The 27,517-nt window shown below is 40.9% G+C and overlaps 1 protein-coding gene across 1 annotated transcript in view; it reads left to right on the top strand.

The window, feature by feature from the left end:
* RAP2A (RAP2A, member of RAS oncogene family) overlaps positions 1–21,820 on the top strand; it is a 34,890-nt gene extending 13,070 nt beyond the window's left edge. The window contains exon 2 of the mRNA XM_036068365.2: positions 17,922–21,820. Within this exon, the coding sequence (XP_035924258.1) occupies positions 17,922–18,159 (238 nt within the window). The 3' untranslated portion in view covers positions 18,160–21,820. The remainder of the gene's footprint in view (positions 1–17,921) is intronic.
* Positions 21,821–27,517: the final 5,697 nt, after the last annotated feature.

Genomic DNA, 27,517 nt, shown 5'->3' with positions numbered 1-27,517 from the left:
AAAAATAAGCTTTATCTTTATATCATTTTTTGTTTTTGCATTTAGCAAAGTAAATATCCAACTACAGTGTATATAAAATTATACTGTCCAAAATATCATTCCCCCCCACACCCAAATGATCCACATACAGTCAAGACTATTCTTTATCTGCTTTTGAACCAACACTTCAAACAAACTTTGGCCACCGGTGACGTTGGTACAGTGAAGGGCTGGATGCCCGTGGTAAGAAAATAGTTAAATACATTTATGCACACATACATGAAAGCTAACTGGAAATTAAGATAACTTTTTTTAGTTTATTTTGAAGAGCAAGGGATGAGAAAAGAATTTCTCCGTGGTTAATTCAGTTCGTGCATACTGACTAATATAATATTACTAATGAGACAGAACTTTTTTTTCCAGTGGTCTTGCATTGAGGAGCAGTAATGTTTGCATAAAAAAAAAATGTCTGTTCTTGCTCTCAAATGGACATTAACCAGTTTCAGCGTGCTGGTTCCTTAGTGAGGAAGGCTCTAAACAGAGTGTTCATCTCAGTGATGGAGCTGCCCTGCGGAGCGCTGGGTGGGAAGGACCCTCCGGCAGCGTGCGGGCTCAGCAGGGTGAATGCTGTGCCCACCAGCAGCAGTTACCCTGAGGGAAGCAGCCGGTGTGGCCTGTTCCCATCCGTGCCTAACATGTCAGCGCCCTGATTATGGGAGGATACCTCCCAGAGGTACATACATTTGAAAGGCTGCCCTTGATGACAGACAGTGTTTATTCCTAAGGCCTTTCTGAACAGGTCATCTGTTTTGATTGAGGGAAACACTTGGACACTGATGGAAGGAAAGGGTTGTTTGGGGGAAGGAGATTTGGTCCATGGCTCTCATCAACACATCCTATTAAAATAACAAGTCTGGAAGCTTTTTTTTTTTGGCCATACTGATTGGCTCCAAACAATCCCATGCATCTTTTCCTTTGATTAAGTATCACTGTTTTGATCTCGTCCCTTTTTTCCAGCGGTGACCACGTGTCTCTGTTTACCTGGGGCAGTTCAGGTGTCTGTTGCTGTGGCACATTTTTGTACAGTGCCCATTTCCATCTCGAGTATCTCTGGGCAATAGATTATATGGTCATTCTAGACTCTTACCTCAAATTCCCTGTTTTTAGAATCTATCACCATTTAAATCCCATTTTTACATATATTTTTGTGATATCTAGTCTATATAGAGTCTGTTTTTTTGACCAACATCCTTTTGTATTGCATTTGTTGATGTGGGTCAACAAATCCTGATAAACTGGGACTTTTATTCCGTTTTTAAAGATGACATTTTTTTCTAAACACGCTGGATTAAAGATGGCTACAGAGTCTTTACACAACTCCCATCGAGAGGAGGCTCTGTCTCCCCTCCCCTTGAGTCTGGGCTGGCTGGTGACTACTTTGACCAACAGAGGATGGCCGAAGTGATGCTAAGCAAGTTTTGGGCCTAGTCACTAAGAGGACTAAGCAGCTTCCACTGTGGTCTTTTGGAGCCCTGAGCTGCCATGAAAGAAGTCCAGCCAACTTGCTGGAGATCCCATAAAGAGGGCTGAGACTACGATGGAGAGTAGCCAGCCCGCCAGCATTCCAGGCCTGTGGTGAGGGCCATCTTCGACCCTCTGTTCAGCCCAGCCCTAACTGAACACCACTGACTGTTCCCAGTCAGTGCCATGGGGAACAGCAGAATTGCCCAGCTGAGCTCTGCCTAAATCCCTGACCCATACCATCATAAAATACAGTAAAATGAGGGTGCCTGGGAGGCTCAGTCGATTGAGCGTCTGCCTTCGGCTCAGGTCATGATCCCAGGCTCCTGGGATCGAGCCCTACGTCGGGCTCCTTGCTCAGCAGGGAGCATGCTTCTCCCTCTCCCACTCCTCCTGCTTGTGCTCTCTCTCTCTCTCTAATAAATAAATAAAATCTTAAAAAAAAAAAAAGAAAAATAGTAAAATGATTATGTTAAGCCATTAAGTTTTGGGGGTGGTTTTTTATGCAGCAGTAGTTATCTGAAACAACAAAACATTTTAGGTACACATGTTATTTTAGCAGTTATTTTGATAAAAGAGTACTATTGATCTTTTGGATTTCTCTGTGAAGATCTTTAAAAAATATTAAAGATAAATGACAAGTGAATCAATGAGTTGATGTATCTTAACTCTTAAGAGGTGGCAAATTGATGTAAGCACCTACCACCTGGCCTCACATTTATCTGCCCTCACATTTTATCTGCCCTGTGTCATTTTACTCTCCCCACCCACACATAATTAACTTTGAAGATCACATTTGATTTTATTGAGAATGTAACATATTAGGGGCGCCTGGGTGGCTCAGTCGGTTAAGCTTCTGACTCTTGATTTCGGCTCAGGTCCTGATCTCAGGGTCGTGAGACCAGCCCCACGTCAGGCTCTGCACTGGGAGTGGGGCCTCCTTGGGATTCTCTCTCTCTCTCTCCCTCTCCCTCTGCCCCTCCCCCACCAACCTCTCCTCCTCCTCCTCTAAAAAAAAAAAAAAAAAGAAAATATAACATATTAAAGTTTAGTTTCAGCAGAAAATCTTAAGTATATTTGACATACTGCCATCTAATTTAACAAAAAAATTTCCTTCCATGTATTTATTTGGTGGTAGACTGCTTTGATTTTGATTATCAGGCATCTGGCACATAGAAAGTTTGTTGAATTAATGAATATAGGTCCCTTCAGGTCATTACGTTCTGCATTTTGGCCATTTTCCTCCCAAATATCTGGAGACACCCTCCCCCCCCCACCACGAATCAGATGAAGCATTTCAGTATCTAATGCAAGGTATAATAAAGAATAAAAAATAAAATACTCTGGATAGTGTTCATCCAAAAATGCTTTTCTCAGACTGGTGACCAGGGATATTGTTTCTGTGACATTTCCACTGTGGTCTATATGCAAAAACTGTTGTATTTGAAGATCTTCATTTTATGTACTCCTCTGTTTGCATGTTTATAGAAGAATTGATTGCAGCACTGCGATAGAGGTACGTAGATAGAAAACATTCCTAGCCCTTGTTTTCCTGAGGGCCCAGATCTGACTGCAAAGGGAGCATGGCTGGTGTGAAGCAGACACCAGACTTTATCCCAGAGCTCCTAACTCTCTTCGGAGTTTTGTTTTGTGTTGTTCTCTGTTTTCTTTCATTATCTCACTAGGGCTGAGCCATGGCTCATATCTAATGACTTAGCAGTGTTTGGAGTGAGAAGATGACTAGAATAAGAAAAGATAACTTCTGTTTGGAGAAGATGGGAAATTGTCAGCCTTTGATAGTAGAAGGAATCACATTTATCCTGTTTTTTTCTCAAATCGAATGGTCTTCCATAGACGGTTAGATTGACTCATCCTTGCCAGACCAACGGGAGCCAGAGATAGAGGAGAGAAGATTTTATGTAACATTTTTCGTACGTTTTTTACAGATCTATCACCACAATTAAGATTCTAGAACTGACTTGACTAACAGATGGTTTGAGCGAATTTCGAAAAGAATAATTAGCATTTCTGTAGTATTTTACAGTATCCATAATACTTTCATGGCTAATTCATGTAAACTGCCTAGCGGTGTCTGGCACCTAAGCTGTCTACAGATGCCAGCTATTATTAGGAAAATCACCACCGTCGTGCTCCTCAACATAATGCCTGAGTATCATTAATATTTCTGTGTCACAAATAAGGAACCTGCAGCTCAGAAAGGTCACCTGACATCCAAGGGAGCAGAGCTGGGCTTTTTCTAGGTCCCCTAAATCCAAATGCAGTTTTCTCTCCCTTATAATAATGCACTCCATTAGGATTTTAGCCAGGGGCCAAATTGTGGTTGACCTTGACTCTTAGCCTAGGGATAAGCTTTATCTAGTCATTGCAAAGCCAACACATTTTTTTTTTCCTGAGGTAGCGGGTTCAGGGGGATGGGGAGAAAACTGTGTGCAATGTTTTAAGATAAATACTGTGGCGGTGGCATAAAGGATAGAATACAGAGGTGAGGAATTGGAGGTGGGATCAGCTAGGAGACTATTGCATAGTTCAAAGGTTTCTGTAGCAGGAATGAAAGTGAAGGGACAGATTTTCTCACATCCACTAATGCTTGCTCTCCCCATCCTCTGTACTCTCTGCACTAGACCTGTTACGGCCCCTCATCCCAAACCTGATGACTATTAAAGGCTACTGAAGACTTTGTGCTCACCAGCCATTCTTCCTTGCTGGCTCCCACAGAGACTTTTTACAACTGTTTCTAATTTCTTTTACTTCGGTGTTGGTTTGAATCAGTGTCTGTAGCTCATCCTTCTCCTTTGGCTGCTGGTGGGCACCCTAACCTCTGCCAATAGTGGTAGTTTACAGCTCTTTCATTGTGCATTTGTTTGGTGTTGCATTTTCCATCTGTCACCTGTTATTCTCCTGGTTCAAAAAAAAAACCAAAAAAACCCTCTTTAATAGATACCACCAGTTGGTCTTACGCTGGTTGAACCAACCAATTATAGCACCATGCGTAACTGATGTGTTCTTCCCCCAAGGTCTTTATTGCTGGAGAGAAGAAATCCTAATTCTCTTGTCTAGAAACCAAGCTTTCTAGACATCCGATGTGTTGGGTTTTGAGGTTAGCTTTTTCTTTCAGTTTTATTTGGTGCTGTTGGTATTGTAACTTGGAAAGTAAGAAATATTTTGATATCCTTTGGTGCTGTTTGTATTTTAACTTGGAAAGTAGAAATGTTTTGATATCCTATACTACAATCGTAGAACAATCTCCCAGGACAAATACTACCCTATTCATCATTTAAAAGTTCCTAAAAAGTTTTAGCTCTTCATAGCTTTGCTGCATCTTTTTTTTTTTTTTTAAAGATTTTATTTATTTATTTGAGAGAGAATGAGAGAGAGCACATGAGAGGAGGGAGAGTCAGAGGGAGAAGCAGACTCCCTGCTGAGCAGGGAGCCCTATGCGGGACTCGATCCAGGGACTCCAGGATCATGACCTGAGCTGAAGGCGGTCGCTTAACCAACTGAGCCACCCAGGCGCCCGCTTTGCTGCATCTTTAAATCTTCTTCATTCAAAAGTAGCTTTTAAACAGTATTTGTAATTGATCTTTAACTGTGTACCAGAGACATGGGAGTTTTCATTCGTAAACATTTTTGTCAGAAATTCTGAAATGAAGAGGTGCCAAGAAGATGTATTCTGTAACTTAACCTGGTAAAAATGTATGTAACAGTTCAGAAAACTTGCTATTCCTGAGCAATTGACTCAGTGTAGTCTCTTCAAGTACAATAGTTAGACCTGTTTTTAAATGCACAGGTTTCAGATTGCAACTCTCACTAAAGGTAAAACGCATGTTTTATGTCTGAACACATTTGTTCCTTTGATAGATGAAAGCTGCGTGTTCTTCATATATGCATCCAAGCTTGAGTTTTCCCTGCTATTTAAATTATGTAGGAAGACCCGTACTTTGCTGACAGATTTTTAAAATGATATATTTTGATTTGGTGACTGAATATATATTAAAATACAGATTGAAATTTAGCTACACATTAAAGTATCAAAGATAGACCAATCACTGCTTTCTTCTACCTTATTTTGGGTATCGTGAATATTGCGCTTTAAAAAAAAAATAAGAATCAACTGGTTTATTCAGATAATTTTTTGCATTTGGTTTTTAAGTGACAAGATTTTAGGCCTCTAGTTGTAAACACTTCCTTACAAATAACACATTATGGGGGTAGAAAATCTCCATTTCTAATAAATAAAAAGCCAAATTAAATGTGTAGTCATCCCTGTATTTTTTCTTTTTAATAGAGGTATTTGAAGTGCTGTGGTTATCTTGATAAGCCTGAAAAGAACTGTGGTCAGATGAATCCAATTTATAGATCGGAGAGTGAAGAAAATGTTCAAAATTATCATCATTTGTATTTCCAATGACATGTACTTCAGTATTAGTATTCCTTACGCTTTCAGTCTTCAGCCAGTTTCGAATATAAATTAAACAGCATAGAACCTGGATGAAATTTAAAATTGATTAGCAGCGTTCAGCTGAGTAATAAACTTAACTGATCGGCTGAATCATGCGCTTTATGTGCCTTAAACCCCGTAGCCAACATGCATGCTCACTCAGTTTGTCTTGAAGGTTATTTTCTGTTCCTATTTTAATGAGGAAATCATTTAGATAATTATCTTATTTATTGATTTTCTTTTTGCAGTTTCAATTTATTTTTTTTATTGAGGTATCACTTCTGTGCCGTAACGTGCATCTATCTTAGGGGTCCAGCTGGACAAATCCCAGATGAAGAGGCAGGACAGACATTTCAAGGAACAGCAGTTTCCTTCATGTTCCGTCCCTGTCACTTCCATACTGAGAGACCAACACAGATGAGTTGTGTCTACTCCCGAGCTGCTGACTTCTGTCCTTCAGCATCCTCTTTGTGAGAGTCATCCATGTTACATATAGCAGCAGGTAATTCCTCCCTGAGCTGCAGTAGTCCCCTTGTATGTATACACCATGGTTTCACTCTCTCTCCTGCGCATGGGCATTTGGGTAGTTTCTAGATGGGGGCTATTATGATTAATGCCTCTTTGAAGATTCTGCATACATGGACACTTTCTCTTGGTGTATACCTAGGAGTGGAATTATTGGGTTGTAGATGCATACGTTCAGCAGTAGCAAATACTGCCAAGTGATTTTCCAAAGTAGCTGTACCAATTTCCTCTTCCACGGATCCTGTCAGTCTTTTTAATTTTAGCTAATCTGGTAAGATTCTAGTGGTACCTCATTGTGGTTTTAGTTTTTGTTTCCCTGGCATGTGATGATGTTGAGCACCTTTTCACATACTTAATGATGATGGGTGTCTTCTTAAAAGAAATACCTGCAAGTGTTTTGTCCATTTAAAAACTGTATTGTTGTTTTCTCTTGTAGAAATTCTGTATACATTCTGGATAGAAGTCCTTTGTTAGATACGTGTGTTGCAAATACCTTTTCCCAATTTTTGGTTTACCTTTTAACTTGCTTAATAGTTTCTTTTAATGACCATAAATTCTTAATTTTAATGAAGTCCAGTTCATTAACCTTTCCTTTTATGATGAGTTCTTTTTTGTGTCCTATTTAATATATTTTTCTAAGACTCTTAAAGACTTTAATAAAGTAATAATTTAGAAAGAGCTAAAAAATGTACATTTATAGTGTTGCATAATTATCATTCACAAACTTTCAGAAATAAAATGTCCAAGTGTTTGGTAAGAGTTGAAAGCTAAAATATCATTCTCTTTTTATTAATAATTTGAGAATATATAGGAAGACCTTCGAAGACCAATTTGAGTGGCAAATGATTTTTATCTTAAACAGTAAAAGAAAAGTTTGTCTCTGGAGACAACATACATCTTTAAAGAAACTCACAGGTATAGTCAGTAAATGATAGGTGGAAATCCAGAAAATATTAAGGTAAACATGAAGTGAATAACCTGAGTAGGATATTTTAAAAATAAAACTTTTATAGGAAAAAGAAGTAGCTAATTCTACGGGAAAATAATCATTTTGTAAACTTGAAGCCAAGAGGAGGTGATCTTTAATGCTTATTAAGAACTCCATGAGGGCGCCTGGGTGGCTCAGTTGGTTAAGCAACTGCCTTCGGCTCAGGTCATGATCCTGGAGTCCCGGGATCGAGTCCCCGCATCGGGCTCCCTGCTCAGCGGGGAGTCTGCTTCTCCCTCTGACCCTCCTCCCTCTCATGCTCTCTGTCTCTCATTCTCTCTCTCTCAAATAAATAAATAAAATCTTTAAAAAAAAAAAAAAGAACTCCATGATAAACCAAAATCTTCTTAGTAAGCAGTAGTGATTTGATAACCAAGATCATTTTAAACATGGTCACAGTGAAGCGTATTAGAAACAGGGTAATAGGCATATGGTAGTTCCCTTTGGGGTCCTATGTTCTTAGTCGTGAGACAAAACTATACTTGTAAAAACAATAGCTTACCTATGAATCATTTCTGATTTCTCTTTGCCAAAACCACGGCCTGCCCTGTGTCTTTCAGCCAGTCTATTAGTATATCTTGTTGGTACAAACTCCAAATATATTTTATATCTTCTTTCTTTCCATTGTCATTGCCATCATCCCAGTTCGAGTGCTTGTTGTCTCATGCCCAGAACACTGCAGGTGTCTCCTATCTCCCTGCTCCTGTTGTGCCCCCCGGATCCATTCTCTGCCTGTTAGCGACACTGATCTCTAACACACATGCTTTGTAACTTCCCTGCTGAATGGCCTTCAGTGGTTTTCTCCTGTTCTTAGAATAGTGGCCCTCGGTCCTTTTGATCCCTCATACTCTCTCCTCTTGCTCTTTATGATGTAACCATGCCAGTCTCCTTTTTGTTCCTGAATAAGCCTGCTTCTTTCCTACTGCCTATCTTTTATATTTTCTTCTGTCTCAAATGTTTAATTCCAGGTTTTTCCCATGGTTCATTCAACTTTCTATCTTCAAGCTTGTGCTTCAGTTTCATCTTCCCCACAATGCCTTCTTTAATCACCCAGGGTAATTAATAGTGGCTTGCCCAGGTTAACTATATAATAATCACGATCGGTTTTCTTCATAACAGCCATCACGATCTTTATATTGTCTGTTTTATAGTGTTTCCTCCAACTTGAATGTAAACTTCAGGGACCTCTCATTTGTCTAATATCCCTAGTCCCTCACACAATGCCTAGTGGATACTCAAGAGATACATTAATGAAAATCTGTGCACCCCACATTCTTAATGGTGTAAAATGTAAATGAGAGTTCAGACAAATGAGCTAATTTGTTACAAAAGTAAGGGAAGATATTTATTAAAAGAGATGAAATTTGACCTGAGCTTTGAGTGGTAGCTAGAATTTGGTGGGAAGTGATGAGCTGCTGAATTCTGCACCTGAAACTAGTATTGCCCTGTATTTTAACTAACTGGAATTTAAATAAAAACTTGAAAAAAATCAAAAGATAATAAAAATAACAATTTGATTGGTGAGGGCCACTATGGTTAAATGACCGCTCTGAACAAGGAAACAGAATTTAGAGCAGAAGATTCTCTTTGGAAAGTTGTAGGAAGTAAGGTTGAATTAGATATGAAGGGCAAGAGTTTGGCTAGCTGAAGAACTAAACAGAAAGGGTTAGGTACGATACGGTTAACAGTGGAAAGCTAATGTCAGCCCCTGAGCAGGGCTATGATTTTTCTCTGTGACGTGCTTTAACTGTATCCCACAAGTTTTGGTGTGTTATATTTTCATTTTCTTTCTCTTAAATCTTTTCTAGTTTTCCTTGTGATGTCTTCTTTGACCCATGGGTTATTTAGAAGTGTATGGTTTCCAAATATTTGTAGATTTTCTAATATCTTTCTGTTACTGATTTTAATTTAATTCTGTTATGGTCTGAGAACATATCTTGTATCATTTCAGTTCTTTGACATTTGTTACAGTTTTTATTAGCTCAAATATGGTCTATCCTAGTGACTGTTCCCCACACTTCAGGAGGACTGTATTCTGCTTTTAGTGAGTGGAGTATTCTATCAATGTTAATTAAAGTTGGCTAATAGCCTTTTGCACTGCCACACAGTTCTCACAGTTGTGGTCATCTTCCTGGTAAAGTGGGCAAAGAGAAAAGAGAAGGAAAAACCGAGATTTCCCATATAACCCCCTGACCCCACACATGCATAGGCTCCCCCATTATCAACAATCCCCACCAGAGTGGTACATTTGTTAGAATTGATGAACCTACATTGATACATCATAATCACCCAAAGTCCATAGTGTTTACTCTTACCTTAGAGTTTACTCTGTGTTATACATTCTGTGGATTTAGACAGTTGTTTAATAACTTGTATCCATCATTATGGTATCCTACAGAGTATTTTCACTGCCCTAAAAATACTCTGCGTTCCACCTATTTATCCCTTCCCTTCCCCATCCCAATTCCTGGCAACCACTGATCTTTTAACTGTCTCTATAGTTTTGCATTTTCCAGAATGTCATATAGTTGAAATCATACAGTATGTAGCCTTTTCAGATTGGTTTCTTTCACTTAGTAATGTGCATTTAGTATTCCTCCCTTTCTTTTCATGGCTTGATACCTCATTTCTTTTTAATGCCAAATGAAATCCCATTGTCTGGATAGACCACAATTTATTTATCCATTCATCTACTGAAGGACATTTTGGTTGCTTCCAAGTTTTGGCAGTTATGAATAAAGTTGCTATAAACATCCATGTGCAGGTTTTTGTGTGGACATAAGTTTTCAGCTTTTTTGGGTAAATACTAAGGATTGCTGGATTGTATGGTAAGAGTATGTGTAGTTTTGTAGGAAACCACCAAAGTGGTTTTAACATTTTACATTTCCACCAGAAATGAGAGTTCCTGTTGCTTCACATTCTCACCAGCATATTTGGTGGTGTCAGTGTTCTGGATTTTGGCCACTCTAGTCGGTGTGTAGTAATATTTCATTGTTATAATTTGCATTTCCCTGATGACGTATGAGGGTGGAACATCTTTTTATACGCTTATTTGCCATCTGTATATCTTCTTTGATGAGGTGTCTGTTAAGGTCTTTGGCTTGTTTTTTTATTGGGTTGTTTTCCTGTTGTTGAGTTTCAAGGCTTCTTTGTATATTTTGGATTATAATCCTTTATCAGATGTGTCTTTGTCAGATGTAAAAATATTTTCTCCCTCAAGTAGCTATTTAATACATTTAAAATGCCTGAGTAGCTTTGTCATGATCAATTGGTCCCTCACAAGCTATTAGGAATCCATTCTTCTGATACAGTGTCAGCTCTTAATTTCTTGGAAAGCAGATTATCTTTATTAACCTTGGTATGAAGTATCCCTGGTAACTTTGAATATCTTTTTAATGTCATTACTCTCCTTGCTTAATTTTTATATTACATTTACAAATTTCTCTCTGTTCTTCTTCAGTATGCATTCTGTAACCAAGAGAAAGTCAGAGTGGAGGATTGTGGTTTCCTTTCATTATTCAAACTAAATTACCAGAAATGCCCTTTAAGATGAATATTCAGTCACTTCAAAACAAGTCAGTCTAGAGGAAGAGAGCAGCCTTACTTAGCTCATGTTTTCCATCCTTACAAGAAGTATTGATGTTTCATGCTAGCAAGCTGTGGTAGAGCCGTCACCTCCTAGCCAGAAACAGTCCTTTTTCTTCAATACTTTATTGAAAGATTAAAAATATCAACCCCAAGGGTGGGGAAACAGACACTCTTAATTTAAGCACTGTTGGTTGAAATATATATTTTGGGATGTCAGTTAAGTCTATGTGTGTGTACACAACAATCTGATGCACTCACTTAGAAATATGAGTTTTCTGGTTCAAGGGTTATGTTGTACACACACAGACACACGTGTATACCATTGAGGCGGAAATCACACTTCTAGGTGTAGTTCATCAGATTGCTGTTTATGTTAGTAAAAAAAAAAAATGGGGGGATGGGAGCCCTTCATATGTACTAATAGGGAAGGAATAATTAAATTATGGTACAGTTTAGTATAGGACCTATGAAATGTAATACTCCTTAGCCCTTAAAATGTGTATCATTTATTGAAATAGAAATTTCCATGATACCAAGTGAACATTGAAACTACTGAATATGATTGGTATAATCGCCTTTTACAAGAATTTATATCTATGTTTATATAGATTCATATGGGAAAATAGTCTGGAAGGCTATACACCAAAATAGTTAGATTGTTCTCACGGAGACGCGACTAAAAACATTTTTCATTTTCCTCTTTACCTATTTAAATATTGCTGGGGATTTTTATCATTATGTATTACGGTTGACCCTTAAACAACACAGGTTTGAATTGTGCGGGTCCACTTACATGCAGATTTTTTTCAATAAATACAGTATAGTACTATAAATGTATTTTTTATGATTTTCTTAACATTTTCTTTTCTCTAGCTTACTCTATTGTAAGAATACAGTATGTAATACATATAACATACAAAATACATGTTAAACAACTGTTTATGTTATCGGTAAGGCTTCCAGTAATAGTAGGCTACTACCAGCTGTTTTGGAGGAGTCAGAAGTTATATGCGAAAAAAAAAATTATATGAGGTCAGCGGCCCACTTCCCGCATTGTTTGGGGTCAACTGTACTTACTTAATCTGACCAGGGAGAGGGGAAAGAAAACCTATTTTCATTTTGGAGAAAAGAAAAGATTTCTATATTCAAAAGGGTAAAAGAACTAGAACCTCTGGGAAGGGCCAAGATGTTACAAATGACAGCTCATGAGATCGGGATAAAGTTTTTAACATTGACTTTTTAACACTAATGTTTCACAGAACTGACAGAAAGGACAGAACGGGTTGTTTGAGATAGGAGTTCCGCATCACTAATGAGGTTCAAATATAACCATTTGGTAAGGTTGTCATGGAAGTGATTGGAGCATCGAGTGGTTTGACATTTTGCCTTGAGACTCTCTCGGTAGATGAGATTTTTAACACGGGTAGAAGGTTGAATAAGGGGACCTATAAAAATCTTTCTGATGTTCATTCCTGAATTCAGAGAGAATTGTAGTTTAACCTGCTTGTGAAAAAGTGACTTAAGAAGAAAGCAGCATGATAAAATTTACGTGAAACATGGCCTTTTTAAAATATGCTACAATGTAACACCTTCCAAAGGGAGTTAAAGGGGCTGACAGTAGGGTTTCTGTCTACAACTTATCACGGGGGAATAAATGAAGGGAAGGAGGAATGATTCTGGACTTGCCACAATGGAAAACCAAGAACTATATAAATATGGTATTATTTGGGGTCACGAACTAGTAGATGAGGCCAGTGATTTCTAAGCCCTGCTGAACCTCACAATTAGTCTTCAGAGCTTACACATATAGATACATATTTTAATAGGCTCTTTGTGGGTCCTGACCCCACAGATTCAGATTCAGTAGCTCTGGAGTAGGGCCTGGGGATCAGTATGTTTTAATTCTCAAGTAATTTTGCCAATCGGCCAAGTTTAGACACAACCACAAATAAGATATACATACATACACATACACACGTATCAGGACAGTTACCAAAAAAGGAGAAAACAACATAAAGACCATTGGAAAGCATCAAATGTTTTGAACTCTACAAAGCTGCCTCACTGCGAAGCCTATCCACGTTCTCCCTCTGGGTGATGCTGGAGCCGTATTTCTGATGTTCCATTCAGTGCATTAAGCAGACCTACTTAAAAGAACGAGTTTTATTTATCAATACATTATGTAATCATGCTCGTGAATACACGATAAGCAATCTGAAAATGCATGTTGATAAAACATGTGTTTGTCTGCAGACTCTAAACTGATTTGAGCTACATAACCATAACCCTGGGCATGCCCTTAAAGGAAATGTCAAGGAAGATACGCTAAAGTTGAAGAGAAACCAGCTGATGTTTAAGACGTGGACAAGGTGGTATCCTGCTCGTGATCAGGTTAACAATAATATGTCAGCTGAATATTTTTTGGAATTTTGCATCTTCAGTTTCACTCCCAAATGATGTTAGTTAGGGGGGAATTGAAGGCAACTGGTAAAACTATTAACAGATCTAGAACATAAAAGGAACTGCCATCACCTACTATCCAAGTGCCTAGGCTTCCTAAATAATAGAGTTGACCCTGTCATAACTGTCACATTTGTCTTCTGAGGTCACTTCTGCCACCCAGATTCCCAAGTTCTCTTTAGCCTCCAGTGAGCTAGTTCCCTGCACCAGAGGGTTTCAGGCCGCAGGAGCTGTGGGAGGTGACACAGATGGACCCCGCAGGCCGTGGGCTATTCGCTGAACCACCGCACGCGCTCCCCTACCGCCCCTCCCCCCCGGCTTCCACATTGTCTGCTCCAGGTCCTGCTGGAATGCTCTTTCCCAGGTACCCACTCGGCAAACTCCCTACTCCTGTCATGTCTTTGCTCACACACCACCTTCCCGAGGCCTACCCTGAGCATCTACTTTAAAATTGCACCTGTCCCCCAGTCCCTGCCCAGACCTACATTTTCTTTTCTCCAGTGCACTTAACCCGTCAGTAATTATTTACTCGTGTTTATTGTCGGATGTCTGTCTCCTCTGCTAGATTGTCATCACTGTGAGGGCAAAGATCTTTGTTGCGTTCATCGATGTATCTTAAGTGTCTTGAATAGCATCTGACATGTAGTAGGCTCTTATCAAATAATCACGTGTTACGTGGGTGCATAGATATACGACGCCTTGGTTGGTTATCACTAATTCTTTATGCTGCTTGCAGGCTGCTTTCAGTAGAGCCTCCCGTACTCCCGCAGCTGCAGCCGTCCCTCAGCCGGGTCCCGAGCCCAGCGCCCGGGCAGGAGCCGCTCCACGGGTAGAGTTGGAAGCCTCCACTGCTTGGTGTCTGGTCCCCACGAGATGTGGGGTTTCCCCTACATTTTGGCCTTAGTCGTGCTGTATACTTTCACATCCCTTGTAGACATCAGCCTGTTGGGGTTGTGCTGAGATCAGCGCTCAGCAATCACTCGGTAAATGATACGGATTGATTATGGGAGTGGCCCACTATGTTCTGATTTTTAGCTTAAGAGTGCCTTAGAAATGGTCTAGTCCAGCTCGTGTTACAGTTCAAGAAACTGGAGAACCAAGAGATAGTTAATTTTCCAAATTCACAGGACTAGCTGGAAGCAGTTCTGGGACTGGAGTCCTGGTCTGGCGTTGTTTGCTGGTTTTTAAGGACACCGTTTTGCTACAGCAGGGAGGAAGGTTCCCCCAGGCTCTTCTCTGTTCCGTCTACACAAGGCTTTGCTTCGTTCCCCTTGCCTTCGTTCCGTGACTCCGGGTCAGTCTGCCCTGCCCATCTGTCCTCAGGAGTTCCTCGCCCCCATCAGCGTCTCTTGCATCTGACACTCGGGAGAGGCAGTGGGCGGGAGGGGAGAGAAGCGCCACCCTGCTTTGATCGAGTCCTCGGGGGTTTCTAGGTTATCTCGTGAGCTTTACAGCAGCCCCGTGTGGTAAGTGGGAGCACACGCTCTTACTCCTTCCTTTACTGACGAGGAAGTGAAATACAGGTGAATCAAGTAAATGGTTTGCTCAGTCTCGCAGTCTCCGTGGTGGGGCTGGAAGCTGAGCCTCCAAATCCTAGTTTAGAATCTTTTCTACTGTGTCATATTTTAATGTTAACAGAAAGAGACAAAAATTTCTCACCGTCTGCTATTGTGAAATGTACATAATACCTTTTTTTTCCTGAAGACCTTATTCAGTCTTTGAAAGTCTTCTGAGGATATCAGTCTGGATTTCTCTAGCATTTTTAGCGTGTTGGTCTTAGAAAAGACCACTGACAATTCGAATAGCGATATAATGGACAGGCTCCCTGATAACTAACTAAATTGTCGTCTTCATTTGACCGTCATTAAACGCTGTTACATACGGACCTGTGTTTGCAGTGTTCTGGTTGCCCTTTTGAGACTCTCTTGGTAACATTTATTCAGATTTTTTATTCAAACATTGTATCATACAACTGTTAATGATTTGATATTTTTACAAGTTTTGAAAACCCACATATATGTGGTTTTTATTTAGGAGTGTAAGAAATATTTCTTTACATATAAAACACGATATATTACTGTATTTAAACTAAAAAATATTCTCTAAAATATGTCATGCTTAACTCCTACTAGAAAGTGACGTCTTATCGCTGTCCTTGTCGTTAAGTCTTGTAAACAGATTGAAATTAATTTTTAACCTAATTACATTCAACCAATACAGTGACTGAATTGTATTAGTGTTTATGTTACCTCACTGCCAAACAAAGTGTTTTCAAACACGCTGTGGCGTATATACTCTCATAAGAAAAATGAAGCGCATTATATGTTTGCGAGTCGCATAAGGAAGGGGCATCGTCCCGACGTGACTGGCACCAGTAGCCACTGCCGGGCTTCTCTGCACAGCAGGTCAGGAGGGTGGCATGCAGAGCACCCGATACACAGTGTCTGTAATGCGCCTTCATCTTGCGGCCGTTTGTCCTTCCCGAGGCCGCGGGCTACACAGAGTTGTTGGTGGGTAAGGGTCCTGGAAGATACGAGAGGCTCTCGGGTCCTGTGTTCAGAGTTCTCGGTAGGATGGGGCCAGAAGGCGTGAGGCTCGGTTGAGGTACAGTGAATTCATGCAAAGTCACCGATAGAAGTTGGAGTTGTCTGAATCCGTTTCCTGCCGAAACGATACCCAAGTTCTAGACTGACCGTTGATATTGTTACCCCTACACATCTTTAAGTTGCTTTCACGTTTCAGACCGCCACGTGGCACGCTGCCTGGAACGTGCCCTCTGTTGAAACCACTCTCCATTTGGTCTCGTGCCAGAGAAAAAAGCGAGCCTCTGCCGAGAATATAGTTTGCTTTACAGGTTAGAGTGCGGGGAGAACCCCGTCTTACCAGGATGATGGGATCGTGGAAGTATTCTCGCTAATCGTGGCCATCGGCCCTCACTCAGTTTCCTGAATGCTAGAAACTCTGTACGAGCCCCGCCCCGGTGAGGTCTCCGCCACGTGACAGTTTTCTGGCAGATGAGCTGTGTCCAGTCACGTTGTTATTGCTTGTGTGCCATCTTGCAGTTTGCTTTGTTTATAAATTAGAGAGGCACTCTGCTCAGGGGACAGTACAAACACACACACGCATTGATTTCTACTATGAAATCACAAGAAGCTTTTAAAATGGTGTTTAGAGTAAAAATGATAGCCTTATGAAAATATATGAGCAACATTTCTTACAATAAACATAAAAATAGTAAATAAACATGCAGAGTAACACCATGTATTTTTACATAGGGAGTAAGCATCGTAAAGAGAATCATCTTTAGGTACCAAAATGATGTAGGGCCTTTCTTCTTTCTTCCCTTCGTATCATTTGTTATCTTTACTAGTCGAGCCTTTTCCTAATGTCATAACTCACAGTCACCTTGTGTTATTCTGTCTGGCTCTGTAACAAAAATACCATAGACCATGTGGCTTAAACAACAGGAATTCATTTCTCACAGTTCTGGAGGCTGGAAGTCCGAGATCAAGCCTCTGGCAGATTCCAGGTCTGATGATGGCCTGCTTCCCTAGTTCATAGACTCTTCGTTATGTTGTGTCCTCACACAGCGGTAGGGGTGAGGGAGTACTCACCTATCCCCTTTATATACAAAAGGGCACCAGTCCCATTCATGACCTATTCACCTCCCAGAGGCCCGACCTCTTAAATACAATCCCAGTGGGCCTTAGGTTTCAACGTCTGGCAGGGAGGAAGGACACTATGACACACGTGTTCTGTTTAGGAAGGAAAAGAAGAGACAACATCAAATAAAGCTAATGATTGAAAGGTTTAATCCATGCCAGGCTGAAAAGAACCATGATTGTCTTTCAACTGGCCAATCTAGAGCAGTTTTATAAAGGGATAGAGTGTAGTCTTATTTGATAGTTTCCCTCCTAATGATCTCTCCTCTCTTTTTTCATATTCAGGAACTATTCACACATGACCAGTATGTGTATTTATGGAACAGAGTAAAAATGCTGACAATTACAAATTGTTTTTTCAGTAGAGCTATTACCTCATCAACTGATATTTTGAATAAGCATCTCTTAAAATGAAAAAAATTTAAATTAATCCACCTAACAAGATTTATTCTGAGATTCTGAGAATAATTTTCCAAATATATCTGGAAAGGTAAATTGATTTTCAAAGATGTATAATTGATGAATTAACCTCATTTTCAAAAAACCCATTTACGATCCACTATGAGAGCAGCTTCTAAATGCCCTCAGGTAGGCGTCAAGCCAAGTGGAGCAAATAATTTCTCACGCAACTGAAGACAATATTTGTAGTAGAATAGAAGGACAAAAGAGAAAATGCGTTTTAGCCGTTGAACTTTGTGCTAACTTCTACAATTCATGTGTGTCGTGTACTCTCTTGTAGATATGAGAAAGTGCCAGTCATCTTGGTTGGGAACAAAGTGGACCTGGAAAGTGAGAGAGAAGTGTCCTCCAACGAAGGCAGAGCCCTTGCGGAGGAGTGGGGCTGCCCCTTTATGGAGACTTCCGCTAAGAGCAAAACCATGGTGGACGAACTCTTTGCAGAAATCGTGAGGCAGATGAACTATGCCGCGCAGCCCGACAAAGACGACCCGTGCTGTTCTGCATGTAACATACAATAGCATTCAAGTACGGCTGTCCTGGACGGGGCCCGCCCGCTGCCGTAGGCGACACTCGCCTCCTCCGCGCGGCTGCGGCGCTTGCCGGACGCGTGGTGTGAATCTGCAGTGAGACAGCAGCCCTCATTCAGCACTGAGCAGTGATTGTCAGTTGCTATCTCTGAGTAACATTTGGGTTCAGTAACTCCAGTTTCCGCCACGGTCCTCGGTCTCCTGTGTGCACCTGCAATTTGAAGGCCTAGCCAGTCGGTCTACAGGGTGATCTCCTCCGAAAGCTACGATGGCCTTGTCACTGGGTTGACAGAAGCACCTACTGTATGCATTAAAAATAACCATGAGAGAGAAACCGGAAGAAGCCCTGTGACCACTTACAGTTAAAATATTTTGTCTTCTTTAAAAAATAAATAAATAAGTAAAGGAGAAATATTTTCCTAGGAGAGTACTGAATTTCAGGACTTGAGATAGTGCTTCTAACCAATGTATCCCGTCAAGTAAGATGATAACAACCGACCTGCCGACAGCATTACAGGGAGCGAATCTTTCCTCAGCTGACGTGTTCCTGTTTCTCAAAATTGATGCTTAATTGTAGATGTGATCCCAGTCTGTGACACGGAACTAACTCGTGCATCGGTCCTTGATAGAGCAGAGGTCAGAACAGGTTGTGGTAGGAATACAGTCTGGCTTTAGAGTGTGTTAAAATCACCTGCTTTGCCACAGAAGATGGAGGCTCTCCCAAGGGTGTGATCCGCATTAAAACCCCAAGCCCACCCTCTGTTAACAAAGCAGGGATGGTCTTAATTACTTTACTGAACAAGAAGGAAGCAACTGTAACGGGAAGATTGCCTAGCCTTACTCACAAGACGCGTTCTGGTAGATTAACTAGTACCATCGTGTAAGGAAAATGAAGCCATGCTGTATCCACATGTTCCCATTCGCAGAAACCTCACAGGACAGCACAGATATCTTGCATCTTTACGCTCGTTAAAGCAGCAAATTCCTTCTTGCCTTTAAGGGCTATGGTTGTGGTGTGATTCTTGGCTAACCTGCTTTCGAAATCAAGTTTGCTATAGCAGAGTTTATTGCAGGCATCTAAAAATTGAATAACCATGTGAAATAATTTGGGCTTAAAAGTAGAACATAAATTATAGAGTGGAAGGCAAGGGACAAAAAAAAAAAAAACCACAAAACCACAAAACCTTTTATCTTTAATTTTCCTGGGGAATTATATAAAGATTTTCTTATAACAATTTTGCCCTGATTACTGAAGTGGCAAAGCTAGAGTGAATATTTTGTTTTGAAAAGGTGCTCAAGCTCTGACATTTTTGGTTTTCATAGCCGTGAAGTATTTATCATTTGCATGACTAATGGCACAGGAAAAAACCTATTCATAAGTTTTTACAATCAAGCGTAGAAGGGTTTTCAGCCAACTTCAGAGTCATAAATGCTGAAGAGAGTCTCCTGAGCTAATCCTCTGGAGATGAATCTGGCCTTCAGAACTGCACTGTCACCGAGCCTGCGATCTGCGTGCTCGCCTCACACTTTGCTGGCTTCACACACTTGTGCAAGTAACCTCTGGTCTTACGTGTGTACCTGAGAGAAGAGTGTGTGTTTGTGTGTGCATGTGTGTTTATTGTTCCTAAGAATTTGGCACAAGTCAGAGATAATTGCCTATACTGAGAATCCGTACTGCAGAATATCGTGTATCAAAAGCATTTTTTTTTCCGTTTAAATTATTTGCGTGGGCTTTTTTTACACATTATGGAAATCACTGCTGGCCCCCGAATGCTTGGTAAGCTGGCACTGAGCTTAGAGGATAGCAAAAAGGTGGCTAGTACTTTTCACAGATGAGAAAACAGATATGTGGGTACAGGTCGTGATTGTGAAAAATCTTTGAATTGTGAATATTTGCATTCTTCAACATAGTTTTTTCTTACAACCCCCAATTGGGAAGCACCTTGTTTACAGGACAGAAAGTTCTAACCCGTTTTCTTGAAACCAGTTTCGGTATGTCACAGTTGATTCAACTGAAAACATTTAGAGAAATCAGAGATTCAAGAAGTATGATTTGTCTACAGAAATAGAAATATTGGCTAGTGAATCGGCTGAGATTTGAAGCCTCTAACTTCTCAGAATGATTGTTTTTGTTTTTAGAATTCCATATTTAACAGCAATTTATGACAACTAAGATTACATATTAAACACATCTGTAAAGACTCCAAGTTTTACACTATGGATTGCTATGCAGACCAGAAAAAGAAGTTAAATAATACGAAAGGTATGGCAAAAACGTAAGGTGGAAAAGATTATTATCTAACCATTCGGATGTCCGTCGGGAAGTAAGTGTCTGTGTCAGACGAGAAGGCGGGCTTTTCCTGCACAGACATTGCCAAGAACCGATCTGGCTGCCTGATCAGTGTTCCCACATCTCCCTCCGTGATTAGTGACAAAGCATCAGAGATCCCCAGAAACGTGGGAACCCTCTTGTGCCCTTCCTGTTGGTGTTCCATCTGGTAGGAATATAACTGGGTTTGAATGAACGGGTTGGTGGAGATGTTACTAACAAGCTGAAGAACAGGATGAAATGACACGACGTCACAGTGGCTACAGGAGAAAAGTCGGCGACCTTGTGTCGCTGTTGGTTTTATGCCCTGATCAGACTAGCAACTAGTTAAGTGAAAGTTTTTCTAACATGCCTTAAAAAATGTTATGGTTTGATCCAAAGACCCACTTTTTCTTTAGCTGTTTGTGATAAGCTTTTCTTTTGTTTTCATTTTGCCTCATTTTACTTTCAACAAAGGCGGCGTTTTTTTAGAAGGTTTTTTTTTTTTTTTCTTTTTCGTTGCAGCTTTTTTTGGGGAGGGCAGGGTTGTTTTTTAAGCTGTGATAGTGATGGTAACTGATGCCTTTCGTTTTGTTCAATTTACACCAAACAAGCCAGCATCTGATCAAAAGCATTACATAAAATCTTCCTTAAACTATTGAAAGGTGCTTCGATGATTTTCTCCTTTGGTTTGTAGAATTAGAACTGAACTTTTGACTAAGCGCTTAGAGTTGCCATCACTTTTCTGTGGTAAAACTACTGATACTTGCTTTTTCTTTATAAGGAAATGTTGCCTAAGGATGTCTGCTGTTTGTTTTCAGGAGTTTTCCAGTGGGAATGTTGTCTGCGTATGTCTGAATGTGAAAAGTGCGTATTTTGTTTGTTGCTGTTGGTTTTTTTGTTGGTTTGTTTTGTTTTTTAGCTGTTGTTCTTCTCACTAGCCTTGTGTTCACACTGGTAAGCTTTACTTGTCTCCTTTGCCAATCAAATGTTAAAGACTATGGGGGTCTTTCTATTTTATTTTTTTTAAATAACGTGTCATTGTGCATCTATTAAATCTTGATCAGGGTTTCAAGAATGACTGCAGTGGGTTTTGGAAACAGACTTATCATTATTGATTTGGGGTTTCCCAGAGATATAGTTCACAGTTAATTGTTGAGCTCTAATACAACTGACCATTTAAAATTGAACAACAGTTTATTGTTTTGTAACAATGTCAGTTGTTAAACCTTGACATTTCGATTAAAACATGAATTGTAGTTATAACTCAATGCAAATTCAACAGTTGTATTTGGAGTTAAATTATTTTAACAAATAAATTTATTTAATGAAACTTCCTCTGGATTTGTTTGGTTCGGTGTGGTTTTGTACATGTTCGTGAGGGAAATGTGTTCAAAATGTAGGAAAACAACTAAAAGTTGCCATAGAACAAGTTTAATACACTTGATACAGAAATATTCAAGCTGAATTAAATCGAGAATGCATCAGATAAAAAGGGAGGTTAATCGACCATGTTCATACCCCTTAAAAATAATAACACAAGAGAGACTTTAAAATCAGTAATTATAAATATAACCATCTCCCTGTAAATAGTATTTTATATGTTTTTATGATAGTTAGCTAATTTGAAGTCTCAGTGCTAATGTGAACAGAATTGTTCTAGATCATTAACATTAATTAGCAGTTGCTCTGTGGTCCTGCTCGTATCACTAAAATGTATCGGTGTCCTTCTAGTGGTGGGTTGGGGCTGTCCTTTTGTTGAGGTCTGGTGGATTTTAAGGTGCCAGAAGCTGGAGGTTGCTGATGGGCAGGGCTGCAGGGCCCGCCTGTGCTATCCGGGGCCCTGTGAATGTTGACAGATGCTGCTAATTATGTGCAGCCTGCAGCTGCTCTGATAAGGAGCCCATTCATTCCCTAAGCCAATTTAAACTATGCCTTTTGGTTATGTCGCCTTCAAACTCTGTTGAAATTCTCTGGCAACATTCCACCGGTTTAGAGGCTTCATTGTTTTAGAATATAAGAATAATTTGAATGAATATAACAGAGGCACTGTAGATAGAATCTCAAATATTTAAAGGAAAATGTGCCTAAACTTTAGTGTAATAAATATCTGCTGGTTAGCTTCATAATCTCATTTGAAGCATTTGTGAAGTATTTAAACCTATTGTATTCTAATTTCAATTGGGAGAATTTCTTTATGGCTGAAAAGCGGTATTTTGAGCAAGTACTTGGGAGAAAGTGGCCTTTTATTGATAGTTAGAGGTCCGTGAATGGAAATATAGGTAGCTGGAGGAATAAAGGGCCACCCAGTTTGGAACCCATCTGATCCCGCAGGACCTGCGAAGCAGAGAAAATGGTCACAAACTCCCTAAAAAAGCTGCTAACTTGTTTCCTAATTTTCAAAATATAGGTTACATGTAAATACTAATAAAACAGGGGCTCCTGGGTGGCTCAGTCAGTTAAGCGTCCGACTCTTGATTTCACCTCAGGTCATGATCTCAGGGTGGGGAGATCAAGCCCCACCTCAGACTCCGTTCTGAGTGTGCAACCTGCTTACGATTATCTCTCCCTCTCTCTCTCTGCCCTTCCCTCCACGCCCCTCCCCCCGTGTGTGCCACACGTGCTCTATCTAAAAAAAAAAAAAAAAACCAAAAAAACTAATAAAACATAGGGATACTTCATTTGTTAAATAGATAAACTAGTTTCACATTGTTTAATCTTAACTTTTTCCTGGTTTTGGTGTTTGTTTTTCCTTTGTGGTATTAGGTTTTTGAAAGATTTGCTGCTCTTCCAGGTCAGGTGATGTGTTATTTCTTTTGGTATTTTCTTAGAATAGTCGTCTTCATGTTACCGTCTACAGATTCCTCCAAGACTTACTAGTAAAGAAAAAGGTAGAAGACTACGTGCTTGAAAGATTAAATACAAACATCTATTTAGTACACACAAATTAGGAAGAAAGAAAACTGAAGGAATGATTATTTGGTTTGGTTTATGGGAATTTTTTTTTTTACAAAATCTTTCCATTTCAAAGACTCCGACGTATGAAAGGTTTCATTGTTTTATCATATGATTGCAAGTTTACATGGACAGTATTTAGGGTATGGTTTACATTTTTATCTTTAAAAAATCAGATATTAGTAAAAAATACAAAGAAGAAAGGGAAAAGCCACCCAATTTCCAAATCTCCAAAACAACCACGTTGACATTTGGTGTAAGTGTCTTTCTATGCATACATACATGTGCGTGCACACACACACACATACACGTAGAGAGATAAGTGATTCCATGTTACTTTGAGAAACTGGCTCTGAGTACTAAAAATGAATCACCCAAGGTTACGCTAATAAAGTGGCAGAGTTGAGGTGCAGACCCAAGTTCTAACTTTAGATCCTTTTTTTCCCCACTGTTCATTCCTTCTCTTGAATGGTGTCCACTCATTTCAGGTTCACTCAGCTATTTTTTTTTTTTTTAAGATTTTATTTATTTATTTGCGAGAGAACGAACAGGAGAAGGGGCAGAGGGAGAAGCAGACTTCCCACCAAGCAGGGAGCCTGATGTGGGGCTCGATCCCAGGACCCTGGGATCATGACCTGAGCCGAAGGCAGACGCTTAACCGACTGAGCCACCCAGGCGCCCAGCTCACTCAGCCATTACTCATCAGGGGTTACTCTTACATCAGGCCTGGTGCAGCAATACACAGACAGGCATAGACATCTAATCCCCGATATCCAAGACATCGTAAATGTCTTACCCCATTCAGGCTGCTATAACAAAATGTCATAAACTGGGTAGCTAGTACAACAAACGTTCATTCCTCCCAGTTCCAGCGGCTGGGGAATCCAAGATCGAGAGGGGTAGGTTTGGTGTCTGGCGAGGGCCGACTTCCAGCTGACTGCTGATTCCTCACTGTGGCCTCCCAGGGCAGAAGGGAGAAGGTGGCTCTCTGAGGTCTCTTTCGTAAGGGCACTAATCCCATTTGTGAGGGCTCCACCCTCATGCCCTCATCCCCTCCGGTAGGCCTCACCTCCTAATACTATCTCTTTGGGGATTAGGTTTCAACATAGGAATTTTACAGGGACACAAACATTCAGTCTACTGTACCAGTCTTGTCCTCTGGCCTTTCCCTTTCCATCAAGGCAGATACAGATTAGGTCCCTGGCAAGAAATAATTTATTTCCGTACTTTTACATACCGGAACTCCAGTAACCCAGGCCACGCCAAAGTCCTGGGCACAGCCCACAGAATCCATAGCTGGCTCCTTTCTTCCCAAGGCCTGTGGGACCAGCCCGAATTATTCCCTCCTGGGAACTTTGAGGAGTCTGTGTGATGGATGAGGGTGGATGACAGTAGGCAGGGCTCCAGGGCTCTGCTGTTACACAGCGTGTCTACTTCCTAAGGAAGCACTCAGGCTAACAATAGGATCTGCAAGGGGCTGGATCCTCGATGGTGGGCATTGGGGGGCAGTGTGCAGGTTTGGGGATACCAGCAAAGCTGAGAGGGGCAGAGGGAGCTGTATTTCAGATACTACATTGAAAAATGCTGACTCACCAGTGTCCTTGACCTTGGCCCATCTCAGGAAATGATGAGTTAGGGGTGTCATTGAGAGAACACTGTCCAAAATATCCAGGAATCCCTGAATCCTATCTGCAGCCCTCACCACGTCATCCCTGAGGGAGGTATAAGCTCGTGTGAAACCACCCTCACACAGGGACACATGCACACAAATGCACACATGTATGTGTGCACACACACCCACCCTAAAACACCAGGGTGACGGAATGACAATTACTTGCTGGAGCTTTCCTTTTAAAGCCTAAGTGCAGAACTCTGGTACACTGTGTGGACCCCAACAGACTCAGGTCTGCTAGAGGAGCCTAGAAGGAGAAGCAGACCAAAGGCCTCTGTCTACATCTATCTTGAAGCCTGAATCCAAATCCTGAATCTTGCCTCTGCAATGCAATGGCGAGAACACCTCTGCTAGCGAGAAGAAAAGAAAGAAACCAAACCAAAAGCGAGTTCGGTCCTGCACCTAGCACAGTGCTCCCCTGGGCCATCCTCCCCAGGGCCTGACTGGGAGAAGGGAAGGCAGCTCACAGGAGGATGACACCCCAGGAGGAGCTGCCTCCAGACTCATTTCACTTCACAGGGAGAAGAGGGAAGAGCAGGGAGGCCCTGGCCTTTATCCTGGAGGTGCCATCTGGGCAGCCTGCTACACGGCTAAAGGGAGCTTGATCTGACTGCCCTCCAGCAGCCATCCTCCTTTTGAGAGTGGAACAGAGATGGAGGTGAAAACCAACACAGGTTAGGGGGCAGCTTTTTCTCCACCAGAGCCCAATAACACCTTTCTTGTAAGTAGAGTTTGAATATGTTTTCCCTCAATTTATTTCATTTGCTTCATTATTCACTACCTTTCAGTTCATTTATACTCTGTATCAGTTACCTATCACTGTGTAACAAATGACCCCAAAACTTAGCAGCTTACAACAACAAACATTTATTATCTCACAGTTTCTGTGGGGTGGGAGTCTAGGCATGGCTTTGGTCACTCACAAGCCTGCAATCAAGCTGTGGGCTGGGCATTCAGTCATCTGAAGGTTTCACTCAAGGTAGATCAACCACTAAGATCCTTCAGTGGTTGTTGGCAGGGTTCAGTTTCTGTAGGGCCATTACCATGAGGCCCTTACTTCCTCATTGGCTGTCAGCCGGAGGCTGCCCACATGGGCCTCGCCATTGGTCAGCTTACAACATGGCGGCTGGCCTTCTCCTAACCAGCAGGCGAGAGCAAGAGAGGCATATGAGCAAAACAGAATCACACAGAGTCTTGTGTGTTTATCTCGGAAGGTATACCTCACCACTTTTGCCCTATTCGCTTAGTTAAAAGCAAGTCACTGTGTTCAGCCCACACTCAAGAAAAGGACATCACACAAGAGTCTCAGGATGGTTGAGGCCCCTGGGTGGCTCAGTCATTAAGCATCTGCCTTCAGCTCAGGTCATGATCCCAGAGTCCTGGGATGAAGCCCCGCATCAGGTTCCCTGCTCCGCGGGAAGCCTGCTTCTCAACCTCACCCACTCCCCCTGTTTGTGTTCTCTCTTTTGCTGATGTCTCTCTCTGTCAAATAAATAAATAAAATCTTAAAAAAAAAAAAAAAGAGTCTCAGGATAGTTAATTTTATGTGTCACAGTGACTGGGCCATGGGGTGCCCAGATATTTGGCAAAACATTCTGGGTATTTCTGTGAGGGCGTCTTTGGATGAGATTAACATTTAAGTTGGTACACTGAGTAAAGCAAGATTGTCCTCCCTAATGGGGGTGGGCTTCTTCCAATCCACTGAAGACCTGAAGAGTACAAAAAGCCTGACCTTTCTCCAAATAAAAGTGAATTCTTCCTGCCTAACAGCCTTTGCACTAGAATATTGACTTTTTCCTGCATTTAAACTCAAACTGAAACATTGGCTCTTCCTAGGCCTCGAGTCTGCCAGCCTTCAGACTGGGATCATACCATTGGCTCTCTTGGTTCTCGGGCCTTCAGATTCAGACTGGCACTGCATTATTGATGGGCTCTGCGGGGTCTCCAGCTTGCTGACTCAACTGCAGGTCTTGGGACTTACCAGTCTCCATAATCTCATGAACCAATTCCATGTAATCAATCTCTATATAAATAGGTGATACATACATACATACATACATACACACACATACATACATACATACATCCTATTGGTCTGTTTCTTTGGAGAACTACGACTAACACAGGTGTGAATATCAGGAGGCAAGGATCATTGGGTGCCACCTTAGAAGGCCACCTACCACATAGTATTATGAATTTTATTCCATATTATTGCCCTACTTAGAGGATTAGGTCCCACAATCCTAAGGATTTCAGTGTGTGCTCTTTTTTTCCATTTATCTTGATTTCAATTCCTCCCTTACCATCATGTATACCTCTATATCTAGAAAAAATGTCCAGTGCACGACAGACATATAGGAAGTCCTTATCAACTATAATGCTAACTAGAAGGGCAGGAGCCAATTATGTTTAAG

The sequence above is a fragment of the Halichoerus grypus genome, chromosome 4 (genome assembly GCF_964656455.1).
Source record: "Halichoerus grypus chromosome 4, mHalGry1.hap1.1, whole genome shotgun sequence".
Lineage (NCBI taxonomy): Eukaryota > Metazoa > Chordata > Mammalia > Carnivora > Phocidae > Halichoerus > Halichoerus grypus.
The sequence above is the reverse complement of the archived record's forward strand: the minus strand, read 5'-3'. Positions and strand labels throughout refer to the sequence as shown.